The sequence below is a fragment of the Bos indicus x Bos taurus genome, chromosome 3 (genome assembly GCF_003369695.1).
Source record: "Bos indicus x Bos taurus breed Angus x Brahman F1 hybrid chromosome 3, Bos_hybrid_MaternalHap_v2.0, whole genome shotgun sequence".
In the NCBI taxonomy this organism is placed as follows: domain Eukaryota; kingdom Metazoa; phylum Chordata; class Mammalia; order Artiodactyla; family Bovidae; genus Bos; species Bos indicus x Bos taurus.
This window is the reverse complement of record NC_040078.1, coordinates 94,762,164-94,785,403: the sequence shown is the minus strand read 5'-3', so window position 1 is coordinate 94,785,403 and position 23,240 is coordinate 94,762,164. Positions and strand designations below refer to the sequence as shown.

The following is a 23,240-nucleotide window of genomic DNA, read 5'->3' as shown; positions in this document are numbered from 1 at the left end:
CAAGGAAAATGCTGTCCAGTAGAATTTACTGCAATTATTAAAAGTTCTGTATCTACAGTGTCTAGTCTCATAGCCTCTAGTCACATGGGGCTATTGAGTATTTGAAATATGACCGAAGAACTTATTTAAAGTTTTACTTAATTTTACTCAATTATAATTAAAATTTAAATACCTTTATGTGACTAATAGCTATCGTATTGGATATGGTAAGATATCCAGGTCTAAGGAATTGCCATGGGAATGAGTCAATGAAGGAGAATGACAATGAAGTTTATTTTAGTTGAATAATCAAGAAACTGAGAGGCCAGAGTGTCAGATGAATTGTGCATCTATACACTGAAGAATGCTCAGGGCAATGGCAAGACTGGGTTGGCATTGGAGGTGGTTAGGTAGGTTCCAGAGTCTTCAAAGAAGCATTTGGATAGAGGAGGGGAAAAGTGTAATGGACCAAGAAAGAATGCTCTTTCCCCTATGGGTTGCCAAAGATACTTGGATAGAAATGTTTCTGAAGCACAACTTAAGTAATTAAGAGTCCTTGAAAGAACAAGTTTTAAAAAGGAAGTGGTTAGGAGCAGTAGCAGTGCTTCAGAGCGGTGTTCTATGACAAAACTCTAATGTAGTAAAGAGGTATTGAAGAGCTGTGAGAGTAAAACTTGGTGCAGAGGTGGGAAGGGAAGCTAATTGCCAGGAGTAGGTGAAAGGTTAAGGTGTGGGCAGTTTTCAAAAAGCTCCTCCTGGTGAAAGCTGTAAGAAAGGAGGTGGTTGCTAGTGGGAGTGTGGGGTTTTGCTTTTGTTTAGCAAATGGTAGGAATTGAACTTGAGGAAGGACATGAAAAAGTGAAATTGCTTGGTGTTTTCTTTCAGTGCATAGAAGAAATCTTGAGGCTGAGTACCTACAGGGTCTCTGTGAGGTGAGGAAGAAGTGGCTGTAGAAATGTTGATTGGGCCAGATTTTGAACCATCTTGAATGGCATTATGAAGAATTGTTGGCTTTATCTCATAGTTTATGGAGAGCCAAGGAAAGTTTTAAATATCTGAGGCTCCTATAAGAGCTTGTGCTTTATAAATACTATTCTGGCAATATCAAGGACTGTGGACTAAATGTAGCCAGACTGAAGACAGATTGCTTCATCAAGCAAGAAGTGATGAAAACCTGAAATAGGGCAATAACAGTTCATAGAATGAAGAAGAGTTGGGAGAATTTGACATTATAGTTTGGAAGTGGAATGAGCACAACTTGTGGTGATGGAATAAGGGAGAATAAGTGTTAGAACCTAGAGGTTTCTGAGTTGACTAGTTAACTGATGAATTTATATGAAGGGGCTAAAAAGAAAGAACCCAAGTTTGGGATGGTGGTCAGTTATTATATCTCAACAGTTGAGATATAATTCACCCATTTAAAGTAGACATTTCAGTGTTTTTGGTGCAACTACCATTACAATTTCAATTTTAGAATTTTTTTTTTGTCACCCTATAATGAAACTCACACTTATTAGCAATTACTCCTCATTTTACCCCACCTCCTTCTCCTACCTCCCAGCCCTGGGCAACCACTAACCTATTCTTGGTCTCTATGAATTTGCCTGTTTTTTCATATAAATGGAATCATACAGTATGTCCTTTGTGACAAGCTTCTTATTCAGCGTGTTTTCAAAGTTCATCCAAGTAGAGGTCTCTTTTTGCCTTGTTTTATGTATATTCATCTCTTTACATGTTTTGGCTCCTCTACTGGAGGCACTATTGTTATGTATTCTAAGCCTATATCTATTAACAGTATATATGCTGTATTTAGTTATGACTTAGCAGATATTTGCTGCATCATAAAGTTAGAAGGTTAACTCCACTAACCATGAAATTAACCTGAATGAGTTGCTCCCACACATGCTTACCCACCAAGATGTGTCTTTTTTTGCTGTCATAGAATAAGTAGGTACCATGCCAAATGGTTCTGGTTCTGCCATTAACTCTGTATGACCTGGGTAAGTCATTATATTCTGGATACACTTTCTGTATCTGAAAAGAGCTATAAAAATCCCTAGTCTATATAGTACAGAGGAATAGCTAAGGTAATGCAGGTTGATGGGATTTGGATAGAATTGGGGTTCATCCAGACAGTCTCTGAGAAGAAATGAACACAGGTTTCCTCTCCTATCTAAAAGACGAGTATTCTTATGAAACTTTTTGTAAGGCAAAATGGCGAAAGCAGAAAAGCAATACCTTAGGATGCTGCTTCCTAACGTATACACAAAACAAATAGAGATAAAGCCCAGATGCTCATTGATACGGCTCAAAGCTGACAACTTGATGCTGAGATGCCAAGTGTAGTTCCTGAGCGGGGAGCTTGGCGGTTCTACTCTTATTGTTTGTGGTGTGCGCTGCCTCTGTAATGGCTTAGGGCAAAACAAATGCTGAATGCTGTTTTTGTTTTTCACCTATTTTCTGGAAAATTTCCAGATTTATTTTGGTAAGTGAAAACAGGTACAGCCTTACAGTGGGGTTACATACAGTAAACCTATTGTAAGTAAAAAATGGATTTAATTCACCTAATGTACTGAATACCATGGCTTAGGCTCACCTGCCTTAAACATGTTCAGAACACTTATGTGAGCCTATAGTTGGGCAAAATCATCTCACACAAAGCCTGTTTTATAATATAGTATTGAATAGCCCCAGTATTCTTGCCTGGAGAATCCCATGGACAGAGGAGCCTGGCGGGCTACAGCTCATGGAGTTGCAGAGTCAAACGTGACCAACACACACACACATTGAATAGCTCATGTAATTTATTGAATACCGTACTAAAAACCAGAATGGTTAGTTGGATACAGGAATGGTTGTCACTGTTTGTTGTGCACCCTTGTGATCACATGGCTGACTGGGAGCTGCTGCCCAGCATCATGGGAGAGTATCACCATGGGAGAGTATTGCTCGCTTGGGGAAAGACCCAAATTCAAAATTCAGAGTATGCTTTCTGCTGAGTATTTATGGCTTTCATACTTGTAAAGTTGAAAAGTTCTAAGTCAAACTATCATAAGTTGGGACGAGCTATACTAATGTAGGTCTTGTGCAAAAGTAAAGTGGCATGGGTGACCTGTAAATATTGGACTCTGTTACCTGAAACTCCTGGGATAGGAGTATCCTTTTTTCACAAGATTTGGAATTTTGGCCCCTTAAGTCCTTTCAGTCCCATTTTACCAGGTCCTGGTTTTGTCAGTGGTAAACTGCTTCTTAGTCACCAACGTGGGGCGTTGTACTTGTGTCATGTTCTCTAGCTATTCTGTTTGGAATACTTAAGACCCTTATTTCTTAAGGACACTGACCAGTAGGCTCCCTGTTTTTCATAGCTTTATATTGTTTTAATATGGCTGCATATAGTTGAATACAAAAAAAAAAGATAAAGTTTAAAACCCACTCTATCCACCTGCCTGAAACAAGCAACTTATAACTGCAGGCCTACCTTAGCCCTCTCGTTTGGAGAATTGTTCATGCTTTTATTTAAAAAAACATATACTGAGTGTGTACTTGAATGCCATGTCTCAAAATAAATTAGTCCTTAGATCTCATAGCAATTCAATGGGAGAAGGCAGACATAGATGATCACAGTATGATATGGAAGTACAGTAGCAGCACACACCTGGAAGAAGCCACTGGGACAGGGTTTTGAAGCAATTGTCACCTGGTGTTTCTTTACTAATAAATATAACACAAAAGCAGCCTAATGAAAAGCACTAGTGTTCTTTAAGCCTCAGAATAACTGAGGTGACTCCCATTTTAGAGAGCAGTCAAAAACTCAGAAAGGGTCAATGGCTGGGTTTTAAATAGGTTCTAGACTTAGATTCTATGTTTATCCCCTCGTCCTCACCATATCCATGCCCCTAAGCAAGAGTAGAAAGTACCCTTGCAGACTCCAACAGAGCTCTGCCACCCCCCTCTGTAAGCAAAGCTGGAGTCTCAGGTTCCCTTTTCTGTGTCTAGCCTGCTTCCAGTGTCGTCGGTGCATTGAGCATTCCAGGGCTGTAGCAGTAGCGAATATTGCTGATGTCATTGTTTGCCTTATTGGGATTTTGCTCTTTGTTTCACAGGGAGCTGTGATTGGTATAGACGATGAGGACGACAGCACCTTCACAATAACTGTTGATCAGAAAACCTTCCATTTCCAGGGTGAGCTGAAAGAAGAGATTTTTTTCTCTTCACAGTCCCAACTGCTTCTTTCCTTCTCCTTTGGGTTGTTTGCTGGATGACTAGAATGGTTTTTACAACTGATCCTGTATGAACGAGTACACAGGACCGTTCTGGATGAAGTGGTACTGCAGGTTAGGCAGGGATTTAATCGTATCTGCATCGGATACAGATCTCTTTGAAACATCTGTGGATCTGGCTGCAGTTGGAGATTAAAAATTTAAACGATAAAAATCAGTGAAGGGAGAGAGTAATGGGCTGCTGCTGCTGCTGCTGCTGCTGTTGCTCCTGGCTTGTGTTTACAGAAGGTTGCTGATCTTCTTTATCGAGGAGTATGGCTCTCCTTCTGCATGAAGAGTCTAAAGACTGATTGTGAAGGTTGCAGTGTTTTTCCCTGTAAAACTCAAAATATAAATTAAATTGAAGCTAGTGGCAGCCTTTGGCTTAAGGTTTTGCTTTGCTTCAAGAACTACAAGTTTGCATTCATTTCATCTGCATTCTGTGTCTTGTCTGCCAGCCATCATTTCTCTGCTATTATCCTTTTTATAGTTAATAACACCAAATGCCATCTGCCACTGCTATGTTTCGGCATTGCATGCTCTGGTTCACCGGTAGAAAGGGTAAGGTACTGGATGATCATTCTCATTTCATCTTGCTTTGAAAACTCTAAACCAGCAAATAAAAGTCAGTTTTAATGATCCTGTCCTAATGTACTCTCATCTGTTAGGAGTGTCTATTAGCTTTGATACTAATGTTTTTGCTATTTTTGTCTATTGAGAGTAACCTCTATTTTATATTTAAAGCAGTCCAAGAAACTTAGAAATTGAGAATATTTGCACTTTTTCTGAACTACAAGTGACAGTGCACTGTGATAGATGCTAGGTATACCAGGATAAAAAAAAATAGTAAATCAATTTATTGTTTAAAAATGTTTTGGTTATGAAGTCTAACAGTGACCAGATATGTGAGATGTTTAGACAGCTATTGTCCTTCTGTATTAGGATAGTATATTGCAGTAATTTTTCTTCATTGTCTTGTTGGCACATAGAAATGAAAGATGCAGCTTATATATAATAAAGACAAGCCAATGTACTCACTTGTGATATCTCTAATGCTTTTAGGAAAAAGCATTCTTAGAGTATTTATTACGTTTGGTCATATTCTTTACTCAGAACTGCTTTTAACTAATACTCTCTTGAAATTTTCTACTACATTTAATTTCATAAAACATTTAAAATCTTAGTTTAAGAAAGTCCGTGGCCTTTATTTTTAGGTTAAATATGTAATGCTGCTTATCAGTGAAACCAGATAATACCCACACTGTGGAACTCTTTACTTGAATGAACTTGAATACTTCAACGTATTTTAAGTAGTAGCTGCTAGATACAGGTAAAGACTGCAGTATGAAATTCCTCTGCAGTTACTAAGAAGACATCTTCTTTGGACTTCAGAAGCTGTATTGTTTGCCTGTTTAAAGGAGAGGAGACTCAGGCCTCTAGAGTAAAGTCACCTCTCCCTTCTCTAATTTAAATTATTTATGTTAAACTGATCTTCCCTTTAACACTTCTGTATTTATGTTGTTTGCTTGTAAAACAAGTGATTCCTTTAATGAATCATTTAAATGACAAGGATAAATAAGTGTTATATGTATTTTTTAAATGGATACTTAGTTCTGAGACTGTTGGATTCATTAGTTTATTTTCTACTGTAATAGTTTTGGAAGTCTCAGACAACATGAGATTATTTGGTTTTTGTAAAGAACTCTAATATTCTTTATATTCTTGGACATAATAAGAATTATTTTGCCTTCATAGGTCCTTGCTCATAAGTTTGCTGAAAAATTGATGAAATTTTCCATGTCTAAGGTCTTATATTCTTGATTAGAATTGAAAGCAAGTTAAGATGGATATACATTAGCATGTGTGTAAATGTGTTGACTTTTTAAAGTTTAATATAACAGAATTTTTTGAAGCAAGTGAAAAGTATCAATTGAGACATCAAGTATCAATTGAGACATCTATAAAACAAATTCTGCTTACTTTCAACTCTTAAAGGGAAAGCTAGAATTTGTTTAGATCCACTAATTTGTTCAACATCTATTTTAGATATTATTTTAAGTTCTGGGGATACAGTAGTGAACAAAATATAAAATTCATCCCCTCTGTAGCATCTAATCTGGTAGAGGAGAAAGCCAATAAATAAGATAAATTGGTAAAATATAAGGAAATAAGACAGTGCCAAGTCCTGGCAAGAAAAAAAAAAATGCAGGAAAGAAGAAAATGAAATAGAAGTGTGTGTATATTTGTAGGGGGTGGCTTAAAATTTTAGATGGCTAGGGAGACTCATTGGGATGATGCCTTTCGGTGAAAGACCTGAAGGAAGTGAGGGAACAAGCTTATATGGCTTTGTTGGGGATGGGTGAAGAGTAAATCACTCCAGGCAAAGAAAACAGTAAGTGCAAAAGGGTGTGCCTGCCGTATTTGAAGACCTGCAAGGAGGCCCGCTCTGGTTGGAGTGCGGATAATCATGGGGAGGGTAGTGTGAGATGATGTCTAAGAGGTAACATTGTATGAGGCCTTACATGGCACAGTAAGGATATTGAATTATACTGAGATAAGCCATTATAGATGATTTTAAGCAGAGGAGTGACATGATGTGATTTTTAAACAGTTATCACTCTGGGCACTGTTTTGAGAATAAAATGCAAGAGGCAGGAACAGAGCAGAGAAACTAATTAGGAGGCTAGAGTAATCCAGAAGAGAGATGATGGCGGCTCCCACGTGGTAGCAGTGGGAGTAGAGAGGTAGTGAGAGATGGTTCAATTGTGCATGTGTATTTAATCAACTCTATTGAGGTATAATTAATATGCAATAAAATGTATACTCTATAAAATTCAGTGAATATTGACAAATTTACTTACTCATATAGCTGCTACCATAGTCAAGATCTGGAACATTTCTGTCATCCAGAAGATTCTTTTATTCTTTTGTCAGTCTACACTCCAGCCCCTGGCTCCAGACAGCAACTGATCTACTTTCTATCACTAAAGATTAGATTTTTCTTTTGGAGAGGTTCACACAAATAGAATCTTTCAGTATGTACTCTTTTTTGTCTGGCTTTATTTTAGCTCAGTATGTTTTTAATGCTTGTCCATCTTGTTGCATGTATTGGTAGTTCCTTTTATATTGCTAAGTAGTAGTTTGTTGTTAGGTATTATATTTTTTTGAAGGTTGTACTGTAGCATGTGAAAAAAAGACAGTAGGAAGACAGGATGACACCATATTTTTGACTTAAGCCAGACGGGTGTTGCCATTAACTGAAGTGGGGAACCAGTTGGGGGTGGCGGACAGGTGGGCATAGAGAGCTTAGCCTTGGACATTCTTATAATAAAGGTCTAGATGCCTATCAAATGTCCAAATGGAGATGTCAAGTAGGCAATTGAAGTGTGGCGTTTAGGAGAAAAGTTCAGGCTTTAAATAAATAATAAATTTGGGAGTCATTGGCATATAGATGGTATTTAAGCTGTGAGAATTTGGGAGGAAGTATGGAGAGAAAAGAGAAGAGGTCCAAGTAATGAACTCTGGAACACTCTAACATTTATTTAGAAGCACAGAGGAGAAGTGGAACTAGCAAAAGAGATCGAAAAGAATCAACCAAAAAAGAGGAAGGAAACCAGGTGAATGTGGTACCCAGAAAACCAAGATAGGAAGTGTTTCTTGGAGGTGAGAGCCATCAGCAACTGTGTCAAATGCTCCTGATTGAGAAAGTTGAGGGCTGAGAAATGATCACAAGATTTAACAATTAAGTCTATTGATAACCTTGAGAAGAGCAATTTAAAATTAAGAGTACAGACAGTGCTTTTAAGTTCTGCTATAAAGGGAGGGTGAGAAATACAATAGTAGCTGGGAGAGGGAAATAAGTTTTTTTAAAGATAAGAGCAATAATGACATGCCATTCTTATGCTGTTGGTAGTGACTCAGTAGAGAGGGAAAAGTCGATGACACAAGAGAGAAAAGGGAAAATTATTAGATCGGTGTCTTTGAGACAGCAAGACAGGATGACACCTAATACACAGGGAGGGCATTGCGTTTGGCTCAGAGCATAGACAATTCATCCATAGTAACAAGAAAGTCAAGTGTATAGTATATATGTAGACAGAATGTTATCCATCATCTTCATTTCCACTGTGGTTTGACTCTAGTTGACCTACAGGTCCTGTATCCTGAAACATATTTTGTTAATCATAAAGAGGACTGGTGCCATGAAGAGAACAAACTTTCCTGAAACAATAGATAATTTTTCATTATAATGATTCTCAGTTCTGGTAGCTTGATATTTCAGAGTAGCTACAATTTTAAAGAAATATCATAAAATTCTCAAAACAAAGTTAATTTAAATTAACTTTAGTTTTGAAAAACAAACAAACAAAACTCCTTTTCCCCTCTTTAGGTAATAATTGAAATTACAGTCCTTGCATGTTAGAGCTTTAAACAGATTTGAAACCTACAGCTTCATTATGTCATTTTTCAGAGATTAAAAAGAAAATGATTGCCAATTCATCTTTATAAACTGGCTCTTCTGATAAGAGCAAAAAATGATTCCTTTTTCTCTCAGTCAGCCAGAGTTGTTTGCATTTGGATTCTTAGCTAGACATTGTGTGGATAGCAGTTTTGGTATCCATTAGATTGGCTGTTGCGTTCAAACATTTAATGTATGAATAGTATGTGTAACTCCCTGTACTCAGAACTGTATACAGGTTAATAAGACATAAGCCAGGATGTTAGCGAGCTTGTGAAGAAGTAACTATAATGTAGTATGAAATATGCTCCAGTAGTAGAAATATGTATAGGACACTGAAATAATGGAGAGGCAAAAGAGACAGTCAGTACTTCACAAAGAGCAGAGTTTTTCTTGTTACCAAGTAATTCTTTTTAAAATAATAACAACTTAAAATTATTCTAGTTCTAAAAAATTTCAGGTTGTCTAGAATTATATAATATAAAAACTAGAAGTCCCTGTCCCCAAGCTCTGTCTCTGACCTCCCCTTCCTTGCCTCCTCTACCTGGTAGAGTTCTGAAGTCTGAAGAGAAGTTTACCAGGCGGAGGGGTGTTGTAGCATTTGCAAAGGTATGGAAATATGATGCTACCACATGTGTTCAAGAACTTTGAATGTTTGGTACCATTAGGATAATGGACAGGAGTTGAGGCAGAGGCCTACATCTAATATGAAAGGGTTTTATTTTTATCCTGAGGTCTGGTAGGAGCCAATGAAGCAGAGTTTTAAGCAGAGATTAGATAGAGTAAGACATGGTTCTCTAGATAAAGAGCCTTGATTTTTAAGGCCCTGAGTGGATTAAAGCCATTGGTAATGGGAAAGGAGAAGAGGAAAACAGACTTGAGATTTTTTTAGTAAGTAAATCTTTAGGAATTGTTGGTTGCTTGGGAAATGGGAGCTGAGAGAATGAGAGTAGTAAAGGTGTAAGAAGGATGTGGCTTACTATTTTGTTTGGATGTTATCAACATCTGAAGTAGAGAATCTAGAACAGAGATGGTGTGGGACTTCTTAAATTTGAGGTGTCTTTGGGACATACAGGTGTTGATGGTGATGCCAGTTGGGTCTAAGTCTGGGCTTCCTGGGTGGTGCAGTGGTAAAGAATCTGTTGGCCAGTGCAGGAGACACAGGAGACATAGGTTCCGTCCCTGGGTTGGAAAGATCCTGTGGAGAAGGAAATGGCAACTCGCTCCAGTATTCTTGCCTGGAAAAGTCCATGAACAGAGGAGCCTAGTTGGCTACAGTCTTTGGGGTCACAAAGAGTCAGACACAACTGAACATGCATGCCTTCCTTCCTGGGCTGAAGATGGAGATTAGTGGTTATCAACATATTACTGGAAGGTAGAATTATTAATAGAATTTAGAAAATTGAATGCTTCAGGGCTAGGCAGATATGTAAAGGAGTGAAGAGTAAAGCTGACTGAAAACTAGGGATTTGGAGAGCTTATGCCCTGTTTGAAGGGGTAGCTGGTACTTAATTCCAGACAGTTGTAGACTTTTGGTAATGCTTGTCCAATGTTTTCAAGAGAAAACTGTCCAGTTTTTCAAGAGAAGCCAGAAATCCAGATTTTTTTTGTATGTGCAAGAGTTTGAATATATGCATATTAAATCTTCCAGTTTTAAAAAACAATTACGTAGACCAATGCAATGCATCTATGAGCTAGCTAAAACCTAAATATTTTAGTCTGTGGTTAAAACTTTGGTAGTGGTGGTTATGAACCTTCTGGCAGATGTGAATGAGAAGAGAGCCTCCAAACCTGGCAGTATACTAGGGTGGGACCATCAACAGGCTCAAAGAAATGATCAGAGAGGTTGAGGTGAAAGCTACTAGCTTCAACCATATGAAAGTACATACTGTTTTTAATCATTCAAAAGTAGTTACATATTGGCAGTTCATATGTGACAACTTAATAAAAGACTAAATAGACCATAATTCGTACTAATTAGAAAGATATCCAGTTATTTGAATTTTACCTTCAAAAATTATATTTATATAATGCTTTTATATACGTATATAATGATTTATAATGTTACTGATAGTGTATTGGAATAATGGTAATGATAGCTACATTTATCAAAGGTTTATTTTATACTATTCAGAGTTTTACGTAGTTTAACCCTTTCAGTTTTTATGACCTTATGAAGTAGGTACTATTATTTTTATTTTATGGGTAAGGAAACTGGGGGCCACGTACATGTAGGTAACATTAGGCAGAAATGGAATTTGAACACCAACAGTTGTGCTCTAGAGGCATTCTCTTAGATGCTACAAAAAAGTTATAGAAATTTGTCAACTAGTTTATAATTAACTTTTATAATTTTATCTAGAAAGGAATTGGTGTAAAATATAAGGAACTTCAAATTACAGTGCTGCTGCTGCTGCTAAGTCACTTCAGTCGTGTCCGACTCTGTGTGACCCCATAGACGGCAGCCCACCAGGCTCCCCCGTCCAGGGGATTCTCCAGGCAAGAACACTGGAGTGGGTTGCCATTTCCTTCTCCAATGCATGAAAGTGAAAAGTGAAAGTGAAGTCGCTCAGTCGTGTCTGACCCTCAGCGACCCCATGGACTGCAGCCTACCAGGCTCCTCTGTCCATGGGATTTTCCAGGTAAGAAGTGGGGTGCCATTGCATTGGCAATTACATTGCCAATTTTAATGCAATTAAAATTTTTTGTGGTGTTCTACATATTCCGTTGCTTAGTAGAAATAGCAGTAGTGGCAGTAACAGCTACTACTAAATATGTCTTATAAACTAGGCACTCTGTTTAACAGGCAATGTACATTACTTCCATAATTCCTAAACTCCCCAATGAGGTAGTTATATTTCCAGTTTTAGAATCAGAAAAACTGAGTTTCAGAGAAGCTAAACGCCCAGGATTAGTAGATTGTGCCTACGTCTGTCTAGATCAGTAGCTCTTAAAGTGCAGTCCCAGGCTAACCTAACTGGCATCACCTGGGAACTTGAGACCACAGAATATCAGGCTGAGCCCCAGACTTGCTGAATCAGAAACTCTGGGAATGAGTCCTCTAGTGATTCTGACACACACTGAAGTTTGGTAATCATTGATCTGGATCCAGGGTTTCGTGTTGTTATTCTGCTTTATTCTCATAACCTTATATACTAGGTGTAAGTATCCCCAAGTTATATGTGTGAGAAGACACAGAAAATCAGGGGTCCTGGCCTTGATCTTAGATTGTTTTTTACTATGTTGGACACGACTGAGCGACTTCACTTTCACTTTTCACTTTCATGCATTGGAGAAGGAAATGGCAACCCACTCCAGTGTTCTTGCCTGGAGAAATCAAGGGATGGCGGAGCCTGGTGGGCTGCCGTCTATGGGGTCGCACAGGGTCGGACATGACTGAAGTGACTTAGCAGCAACCTACATAAACCCTGGAGGAGGGCATGTCAACCCACTCAAATATTCTTGCTTGGAGAATCCTCAGGGATGGAGGAGCCTGGCAGGCTGCAGTCTATGGCATCGCAAAGAGTCGAACACAACTGAGCGACTGAGCACAGCACAGGAACCTACATTAAGGGCTTCCCTGGTGGCTCAGTCATATAAGAATCCACCTGCCAGTGCTGGAGACTAGGGTTTGATCCCTGGGTCAGGAAGATCCCATGGAGAAGGAAATGGCAACCCACTCCAGTATTCTTGCCTGGGAAATCCCATGGACAGAGCAGCCTGGCAGGCTACAATCCCTGGGGTTACAAAAGAGTTGGAGAATTTAGCAACCAAACAACAGCAACAACCTACGTAGAAGGAGTCTCTTGCCTTAAGTAAACCTGGTGTGTGGAAAAAAAATCTAAATTTTTATAAGGTGAAAATTAGCAATATGTGATATTCTTTCATTATAAAATAATCCTTTACTTTCAAAGGATTTTAATAAAGGCATTCTTTAATCAGTGTGTTTTCAAAGTGATTTAAATATGAAATTTGTTTGCAGATTTATTTGGGTATACCTTTAAAGCAATACAATTTGCATAAGACAAAATTTAACAGTCTTAAACAATAAAAAGTGTTTAAATTAGAAGAACCTTTAGGACCTGTGTAAGTCTAGCAGAGTCATCTGTTGCACTGATCACTGACCTTTTCAGCTCAGTCCATTAGAGCTTGCTTATTTATTAAAATGCAAAATTACTATAAATCAGCCCAGTGGTGAAGGAAACTGTTTAATTTAGAAATGTTATATTGATCAAGGATATTAGGGCAACCCTTACTGCATTAACATCAATCAACATGGCATGACACATCTGTATCATTAATCATTTAGAAGAAAAGACTTAACTCATAGTTGCAGGCTTGTGCTTTAAAAATAAGTTAAAGTCTTTTGCTTTAAAAATAACCATCTCAGCATTATCATTAGTAAACAGATTCCATTATTCTATTGATTACAGACTTAAAAAACTTTCTTTCTGTGGTTATAGTTTTTATTTTTATGTGATAACCCCTCCTCAAAACAAAATAACCACTTGTAGATTTCATTTAAGGGAAATAAATCCCCTATAACTAATTCTCTAGTTAGATGTTATAATTTCACTAGGCATCAGGAGGGGAAATGCTACTGAATTCATGTATTGGGAGTTTGTTACATTACTGTAGGAGAATTGGATCTCAGTGGTGTACCATTCTTCTTAATTTGCTTTCTGTTTGTGATCCTCCCTGAATTTCTGAAATTATATTTTATCAAAATTTAACCAATTGTGGACTATTTGGCTTACTGAATAGCCAGGATTAGTTGATATATAATTTTTTTTCTTAATTATTCACATTTTATCCCACCATTTCCTTTTTCATCATTTTTGAGTAGTAAAATTAATAACTGCTCACTGTAGAAATTTGGGGAAATAGAGTAGTATACAGCTGATACTAATAATCGCCCATAATCATACCAGAAGATAATTATCAGTAACATGCTTATGGATTCCTTTCTGATATTTCAGTTTTTGTGTGAGAGTATATGTTTGTATGTGTGAATTTTACAAAATTGAGTCATTCCGTGTAAATAAATTTCCATACTCAATTTTAAATATTATATTATGAAAAATTTCCCATGACACTGAATGATCTAAGAAAATGTGATATCTAATAGTTTATGTTATATGATTTAATAAATAATCATACTTAACCATTCATCTGTATTGTACAGATTTTTCTCTATATTAAATAATACTGTGTTGAATATCCTCATACATAAGTCTTCAGCCAAATCTCTATTTAGCTTAGGATAGATAGATTCATAAAATAACTTGTCAGAACAAAAAACATAAATATTTTAATATTCCTGAAATACTTTATTCCTTATATAAACCTTCCCCTGTAGCTTTCAAGGGAGATTGTCAATTTATATTTCCCTTCTGCTTCATCACACCATCAGCATTTGGCATTTTAATTTTAAAAGAATACCAACCCAGTGTCCTCAAGAATAAAATGTGTTTATTTCTTGTTTGGTCGATTACTCATTCTTCTGTCCTTGTTTTTGTTGGTGGTGGTATGCTCATGCTTTTCTTATACTCTCCTTTTTGAAAGGGTAGACTCATTCATTATATCTTGCTAAGTAATCTTTTTATCTAATTTGGAACACGTTGCTGGTAGGTAGTATTGTGCAGAGTAAATGAAGATATATAAAGAAGAGCATTTCCCTGCTTTAATGTATAATGTATAACTGAAAATGTGCATGGAAGGAAACTGAGTTGAACAGACTTGCAGGGTGTAAAGAGGGTGCATTCTCACCACATACTATGAAGTCCTTATGACACCTTGACTTTTAGACATAACATTTATTCATAAAACATATTCATACATTTTGTACCTTTCTTTTAAAAATGAACGTATAGGCAATGGACTAAAATCTTAGGGGCTAAAGTCTAAGGAGTGTCCTATTGATGATCAAGATTTACTGCTTTTAGCATGCCTAATGATTTCTCAGTTGATTTCTCCATTATGTTTATAAAGTTTATATTAATTGTCACCCCTATTGGCACTTTAATTTTTCTCTTTTTCTACTAATTAAAAGAATGGTGAAATAAATGTGAAATATATTAAAATAGTTGCATGAGCAGTGCTCTTCCAGTGGAGGTGGTGACGCTATAAGAACTAATTGTTGCCTGGCAGGCTTTTGCAACACACTTTTGCACTGTGTGTTGGCGCAAAATGTCCACTTGTTGCTTGATGTAAGAAAATTAAAACTTTCTTTGAGGAGTCGGTGTATAAGAAAGTACAGGTTATATGGAAGGTTGAATAGGCCAGCACTGCTTATGTAAAATGTAGTCTCATTCCTCAGGAGACTTTGGGGACTCAAAACTGACTTAGCCCTCCTCCAGGGGATTTTCCTGACCCAGGGATTGAACTCATGTCTTTTATGTCTCCTGCATTGGCAGGCAGGTTCTTCACTACTTGCTCCACCTGGGAAGCCCCATGACTTAGGGCATAGTGAGCATTAAATTATATACACTTATAAGTATAACAGGAATTCAGAGAAGGAAATTACAATGATAGTTAGATTTTCTCTGTTTTTCAAACTTTTAATAAAAGCATTTTACATGTGCAACCTTATTTAGAAGCCTAGATGTGAGACTGAAAAAGGTATAGTTGCTCTGGTAAAAGTCAAAGGGTTGAGGGCCTACATCTGTGCCCTAGGAACTTTGAGAAAATACCAGTGTTCAATTTATTGCAGCCATTCTTTCTTTTTATTCATCCATTCATTTATTTTCATTGTCAACAAATAATTGAATGCTTATTGTATACCAGGCACTAGGCTGTTTCCTGAGCGTACAGTAGTGAGCAAAGCTAAGCCCCTATCCTTAAGGGTCTCACATTTTGAAAATCATTATTCTAGAGGAATCTTCCTGCTTGCACACCTTCAGGTAGTTCTCTGACTCCAGGTTAAATATCCAAGAGTTAAAGCGGTATCTTTTAATAGTGTCTAGACTGCAGTCACCTTTTAGCTAACTCGATGGTGAACTCCCTAAGAAAATACTTACTTCTGCCAAGGTTATCTTTGGCCTTTCAACCTCCTTCACTAACACTGCATGTAGTTTATGAACTACATGTAGTTTATGAACATTCTCATGATTGTGGTGGCTTTAATCAGTGTACTCCACATGTAACATTGTTTCAGCATATAAATTCAGGTTATGTTTCACCATTGCATTTTGTTAATATTAAACTTGGAGAACCCTATGACAATTTGACTCATACCTCTGGAAAAATAATTAGAATTCAGGTAAACTATAAAGAAGCTGCATCTTTGCTGGGTTGGTGACTTTAATGAGGATATATCTGCTTTGGATGGGACTGCCTAGTGGGTGGAATTAGTGGATCATATAAAAAAGATTTAAGCTAAGCCCTTGTATATGGATGATTTAAGTCAAGTGGGGATGAGTGTCAATGGGATTTTTTTTTTTTAAATCTTGGAGAGAGTGATTGACTAGAAATCTTTTCTGGAGGTGATTCTATTCTAGAAGTGAGCCTCTGATGAATAAAAGAAGGGAATGGAGTGGAAAGGAGCAAACATTTAGAGTGCAGTTAATGTGATGCTAGGCACCATAATCCTCATATGTACCCCCACATATCTTTGTGAGATAGGTATTTTTATTCCCATTTTATAGAAAAGAAAACTGAGGCTTGGAGAAGTTTTTATCCAAGGTACCACATATGGGAGGTTGCTGAGCCTGAATTCAGGCCCATGCTATCTTCATTATACAGTGCTACTTCTCCACAACTCTTTTCCCTTTTTACTCTTAGTCGCACTGACTTCTCTTTTCACCATGCCTTAACCTCCCTGCAGCTCTAACTTCTGGCTTCCCTGGTGGCTCAGTGGTGAAGAATCTGCCTGCTAATATAGGAGATGCAGGTTCAATCCCTGGGTCAGAAAGATCGCCTGGAGGAAGAAATGGCAACCCACTCCAGTATTCTTGCCTGGGAAATCCTTCTGTCAAAGGAGCCTGGCAGCCTACAGTCCACAGGATCACAAAGAGTTAGGCGTGACTTAGCAACTAAACAACAATGCTATGACTTCAGTTCTGTTTTCTCTTCTGAATAATCCAACATTCCTACTCTGACGGTAGTTAGGGTTTTCATGCTACCCGGTGGTTTGGTTGGCATAGTTTCTCCTGTGCTCAGTGTGTATACAAGTTGCTAGTTGTCAGTTGTCATTGGCAGTGGCCCAACTGAAGCAAGGGAACTGGGATATTGGTCGAAATAGACTAGTGTGAAGCATGAGGTGAGCAGTCTGTCACCAAGTGTGAGGGAGGCTTGGAAGTGTGGCTGAAGAGAGTCTCAGGAATGTCTCTGTATGGATTTAAAGGCAGCATATCAAACACACATTGACCTGTACCCTGTTTAATTTTACTTCTATTCTGATTGCAGAGTTCTCATAATATGTCAACTGAGATAGCATGCTCAAGTTATTGAGGAAAATAGGCCAATATATCTTACAATATTTATTCCTCCTTTGCAGAGGAAGTCCTGCCTCCCTGAGAAACCTAAATGTGGAGCAGGGGGTCATCAGTAAAAGGAGGATGGTAATACCAAGCTCCAGAATTGTACTGTTAGAGAAAATGTATATAAATACTCAATATGGTGCCTGATAAATAGCAGTGCTCAAAAAATAGTAGCTGTTGTTATTATTGTTTTTTATTTTATGAAGTTGCTGATGATCATTCTGCTGCTGTTTTTGGTTTTCCCTTTTCTCCTTTTTCTAGCTAAGGGTTTGGGTTAGAGGTAACCCAAATTAGGTTTTTGAAAGTGCCACAGGCAAGAGCACGATATGAGGGATAGAAAGCTGATTCCCTGCTAGTCAGGGAGCTCTCAGTTTAGTAGGAGGAAGGACTATGGGAATATTTACTAGAAAGATGACAATGAGGATAGCAGCTTGAGCTTAACATGTGTTTTCTCATTTCCCTCTTTTAACAACCCTAAGAAATAGTTTTGAGGAAACTGAGGCAGAAAGTGCTAAATCACTTATCCAAGTGATTTAGTTTGAAACAGCTAGTTACAGTGCAATGTAAAAGTGATAGAGATGTACTGAGATGTAGAAAAGAGAACTGATGGAGGCAGGAAGACGTCACAGAAGAGATGGTTTTGATACGGATTTTGAAGGATGGAAAATACTTCAAATGAGATGTAGTCAGGCAGGAAGAGAAGTGAAAAGAAAGAACATTTACCAAACTTCACAGAAAGAAAGGAGAAGCACGTTCCAGATAAAGGGAAAGTATGTGTACAAGCTTGGAAGGATGAAAAAGAAATGTAGGAAGTGCAGTACATTTGAGAATACATTGGAGGTGAGGAAAAGGAGCTTGAGTTCTGTTTGGAACTAGATAGATCATCAAAGGTCTCATATACCAGAATGATAAACTAAAGCCCCTTTTCTATAAGTTAGCGAGAAACATCAGTTATTTTAGTCATGGAAATGTCATGATCCCTTTTGTGGCTTAGAAGGAACACTGGGAGCTGTTTGTGGAATGCTTTGAAGAGAAGTGAGATTGGAGGCAGGATGCCTGGTTTGGAGCTTACTGCAGAGGTTCTGGTAGGAGGTGATGGGGTCTTGAACAAAGGCAATAAGAGTGCCCCAGAGAGGATAAACACAGAAAAATGGATATGACAGGCAGATTTTGGTGACCGTTTCTAAGAAGATAGGGGGAAAGGAGTGCAGAATTATCCCAGGCTTTCTGACAGAGTAATGGGAGGATGGCAGCACTGTTCTTTCAGATGTATTAAGGACTGTGTCTTTTTCACTGCAGTGTCCCCAGTGCCTACCTGCTGTGGACACATGCCCTCAATGCACACATATATATATATATATATATTTTTTTTTTTTTTTTTAATAAAAACGTAATTTTGGACTATGTCAGGGTAAATGCAATTGTTTAAGAAAAACAGGTGATATTTTCCCACTGAAGGAAGCCTCAGGGCTTCAGATCCCTGAGAAAAATAGTCTTCAATTAAGAAGTATCAGAAGGTCAGCAACTTAGGCTTGGAAAGAAGTGCTCACACCTGGGGATCAATATCTGACTTATACTAGAACACAGTGTACTCTGATTTGTTAATGGGAAGACCACGAGTAGAATACGACTGAAGTATATAAATTAATTCTTGACCATGTTCTCTGTGTGGAAGTTTCTAGCCATCTTGCAGCACTTTTGAATGTGAACTAACTGGAGTCCTTTCCTTTCAGGAATCTAAATTTTTAGGCTAGTGAAATAAGTCAGGGTAGTGCCATAAATGTAATATTTTACTAATATGAACAGGTTAGTTCATGGTAGACAGAGAGAAGCAAATCTGAATTATAGGCTATCTGAAAAGAAATGCCCTTTTCTAGCTTTATCTGTGGACACTAGAATTAAGCTAACATTGTTGTATGATGTATTTTTTTAGCATGTTTCTCATCATTAAGAATTTCTTCTATTGTTATTTACACTTTGTACTTAGTGAGTCGGTTTAAGCATAGTGATTTGGTATAAATCATTTAAGTCCTAAATTGTAGGTAGGGCTGAATCAATGACATGTTACTATATCTAGACTGTGTTTTGTCAGCGTTAAATCATGTGAGATGCACTGAGGTTATGCAAGTTTATATTTCAGTCTTGGTCTGGAAATATATACTTTCCTAAAGAAAGGTCAGGATATTATATTAAGAGCTTACAGCTAAATATAGAGAAGGAAGGAAGTAACTTATTGATAGCTTTGTGCCTTGAGCAGATTTCCTTGGAGAGTTACTGGGGACAAAGAGTGAAGCCTTCAGAAAGGTTGTTCACTGGGAATATTTTGAAGATTATAATGCAGCAGTGTTTCTACTGTACTTTATGTACTGAAGACCTATTTGCATATATATTACATTTTTTTCTTTTGGCCACGCTGTGCAGCCTGCAGGATCTTAGTTCCCCATCCAGGGATTGAACTCACGTCCTCAGCAGTGAAAGTGCAGAGTCTTGACCCCTGGACCTCCAGGGAATTCCCTATATATTTTGTTTAAGTCTAAAGGGTCTCCCTATCCTCTCTGTATAAGGAATAATACCTGTCTTCAGAAAACTCTCTTTAAAGTAACATAATCATATAAACATAATAAAATAACATAAAGTAACATAATAGTTTCTTCTTAGATTGATTCTGTCACTTTGTTAGGCTACACCTATTTTGGCCTTGTTTACCCCATGGACAGAGGTACCTGGCAGGCTACAGTCCATGGGGTTGCAAAGAGTTGGACACGACTGAGTGACTCAGCACAGCACTTTGGAAGTAGACAAAAGAATTAGGTAGCAGATTCTCTTTTATTATATATATATATATTTTTTACTTGCCCTACTTTCATTTTCTTCCTGAATTTTCTAACATGTATTAACTTTCCCCCTCTCTTTCCTTTCATTGCCTAATTCAAAAGTTGAGTGATTCTGTAACAGCATTCTTTTTTTCTGAATAACTCTTAACTTTGGTAGTCAGTGAAAGTATTTTTGACATTCTTTCCAGTTGACCCTTGAACAAGATATGGGGTAGGTGTCCTGGTCCACTGAGCAGTTGAAAATCTACCTACAATTTCTAGCCAACCCTCTGTATCTGTGGTTCCTCTATATCTGTCCTCCCAAATCTGGATTTAAACAGCCATGATTTGTGTAGTACTACAGTATTTACTGTTTAAAAATTCATGTAGAAGTAGACCCATGCAGTTCAAACCCATATTATTTAAGAGTCAAACTGTATTTATCCTCATGAACTAGTAGTTGGCTTCAACTTCTCAAAATTGCCTCCTTCCATCCCTCTCTGAAAGTGCTGCATTCAGTATATCAACAAATTTGGAAAACTCAGAAGGGGCCACAGGACTGGAAAAAGTCAGTTTTCATTCCAGTCCTAAAGAAAGGCAATGCCAATGAATGCTCAAACTACTGCGCAATCACAGTCATCTCACACGCTAGAAAAGTAATGCTCAGAATTCTCCAAATCAGGCTTCAACAATAGGTGAACAATACGTGAACCGTGAGCTTCCAGATGTTCAAGCTGGTTTTAGAAAAGGCAGAGGAACCAGAGATCAAATTGCCAACATCCGCTGGATCATCAAAAAAGCAAGAGAGTTCCAGAAAAACATCTATTTCTGCTTTATTGACTATTCCAAAGCCTTTGACTGTGTGGATCACAATAAGCTGTGGAAAATTCTAAAAGAGATGAGAATACCAGATCACCTGACATGCCTCTTGAGAAACTTGTATGCAGGTCAGGAAGCAACAGTTAGAACTGGACATGGAACAACAGACTGGTTCCAAATAGGAAAAGGCGTATGTCAAGGCTGTATGTTGTCACCCTGCTTATTTAACTTCTATGCAGAGTACATCATGAGAAACGCTGGACTGGAAGAAGCACAAGCTGGAATCAAGATTGCTGGGAGAAATATCAATAATCTCAGATATGTACACAACCCCACCCTTATGGCAGAAAGTGAAGAAGAACTAAAGAGCCTCTTGATGAAAGTGAAAGTGGAGAGTGAAAAAGTTGGCTTAAAGCTCTACATTCAGAAAACTAAGATCATGGCATCTGGTCCCATCACTTCATGGCAAATAGATGGGGAAACAGTGACAGACTTTATTTTAGGGGGCTCCAAAATCACTGCAGATGATGACTGCAGCCTTGAAATTAAAAGATGCTTACTCCTTGGAAGAAAAGTTATGACCAACCTAGACAGCATGTTAAAAAGCAGAAACATTACTTTGCCAACAAAGGTCCATCTAGTCAAGGCTGTGGTTTTTCCAGTAGTCATGTATGGATGTGAGAGTTGGACCATAAAGAAAGCTGCTGCTGCTGCTGCTGCTGCTGTTAAGTCACTTCAGTCATGTCTGACTCTGTGTGACCCCATAGACGGCAGCCCACCAGGCTCCTCTGTCCACAGGACTCTCTAGGCAAGACTACTGGAGTGGGTTGTCATTTCCTTCTCCAATAAAGAGAGCTGAGCATCAAAGAATTGCTGCTTTTGAGCTGTGGCATTGGAGAAGACTCTTGAGAGTCCCTTGGACTTCCAGGATATCCAGTCAGTCCATCCTAAAGGAAATCAGTCCTAAATATTCATTGGAAGGACTGATGTTGAAGATGAAACTCCAATACTTTGGCCACCTGATGCAAAGAGCTGACTCATTTGAAAAGACCCTGATCCTGGGAAAGATTGAGGGCAGGAGGAGAAGGGGACGACAGAGGATGAGATGGTTGGATAGCATCACTGACTCAATGGATATGAGTTTGAGTAAACTCTGGGAGTTGGTGATGGACAGGGAGGCCTGGCATGCTGTAGTCCATGGGGTCACAAAGAGTCGGACACGACTGAGCAACTGAACTGATCCCTCTCTCCCTTCTCTTCCCCAGAATGCATTAAAGATGTACTCTACTCTTTGGCTTCTCCTGGAGAGGGATATTTTCTAGCAATATATATACTAACAGTAAAAATGAATGAATTCTGTAAAACTTAAATAAGATTTTTCAGATCAGGTTTACCAAATTTCAGGATTCATTGAATCTAGGTCTCTTCAAACCCAAAATAATATTTTACAACCCGCCGTTCGCAAACTGTTTTTCTTTCTGTATTCCTTATGTTGTGGAATAGCACTTTCATTTACCCAGTTAGCCAAATTCGAAGACTTCTCTTTCTCTACATCTGCATCTACCACATTTTCCATGTATCGCTTGAGTAACCATGGCCATTGGCTTCTACCCTTTTTCTATTTCCTAAGTCACTTGCATAGTCCAGGTCTTTATCACTTCTTTCAGTATCTATATGGATCCTCTTCAGTTTCCTTCTCTCCTTTTTCTCTAGTCTTTTTTTCTGCCAAATCTCCCTCTTTATTGATGTCTGGGTGAGGTCTCTAAAACCAACCTATTTCTAACGTTTTTTTTTCCTCCCCTCCTTAGTATTGTCTTTTTTGTGTGTGGGAATGGCTTAAAACAACACAGATTTATTATCTCTCGGTTTTGTAGGTAGGGACTGGTTCCTCCAGCTCTGCCGATTTCTCTGTTCCAGGTCTAACAAGTTTAAAATCAAAGTGCTAACTGGACTCTTATTGGCATACTCTGGGAAGAATCAGGTTCCATGCTCATTCAAGTTGTTGGCAGAATCTTGTTCCTTATCGTTATAGCACTGAGGTTCCATTTCCTTGTTAACTGTCAGCTGGGGGTGCCTTTAACTCCTAGAAGGCTCTCCCTGGTTCTTGCATATGAACCCCTGTACCTCCGTGCCAGCAGTGGTGCATCCGACCTTTTTCAGGCTTGGAATCTGTTTTTGTTTCTCTTCTGCCACAGCTTTTCTCCTCTAGTATTGTAAGTCTTAAAGATTGAAAACTCAAATCTTAATTTTTCTTAAATTTATGATTAAGGAATAGTGACCCCTTTACCAAAAGCTGGAGTTGAAGTAGTTAGGGCACATCTTCTGCAGCAGCTAAAATTCTTAGGCTATATTTACATATGGTGAAGATTTTTATTTACTGGGAATAACTTGACTTGGAAGCCTCTGGTTGTAGAATGAATTGAAAATAACC

General features: G+C 38.1%; 1 protein-coding gene across 4 annotated transcripts in view; it reads left to right on the top strand.

The window, feature by feature from the left end:
• The window catches only part of OSBPL9 (oxysterol binding protein like 9), a 164,047-nt gene that overhangs the window by 49,903 nt on the left and 90,904 nt on the right, over positions 1-23,240 (top strand). For all 4 annotated transcript variants that reach the window (XM_027537274.1, XM_027537273.1, XM_027537276.1 and 1 more), the window contains exon 3: positions 4,083-4,161. In XM_027537274.1, coding sequence (XP_027393075.1) covers positions 4,083-4,161 — 79 coding nt within the window. The remainder of the gene's footprint in view (positions 1-4,082; positions 4,162-23,240) is intronic.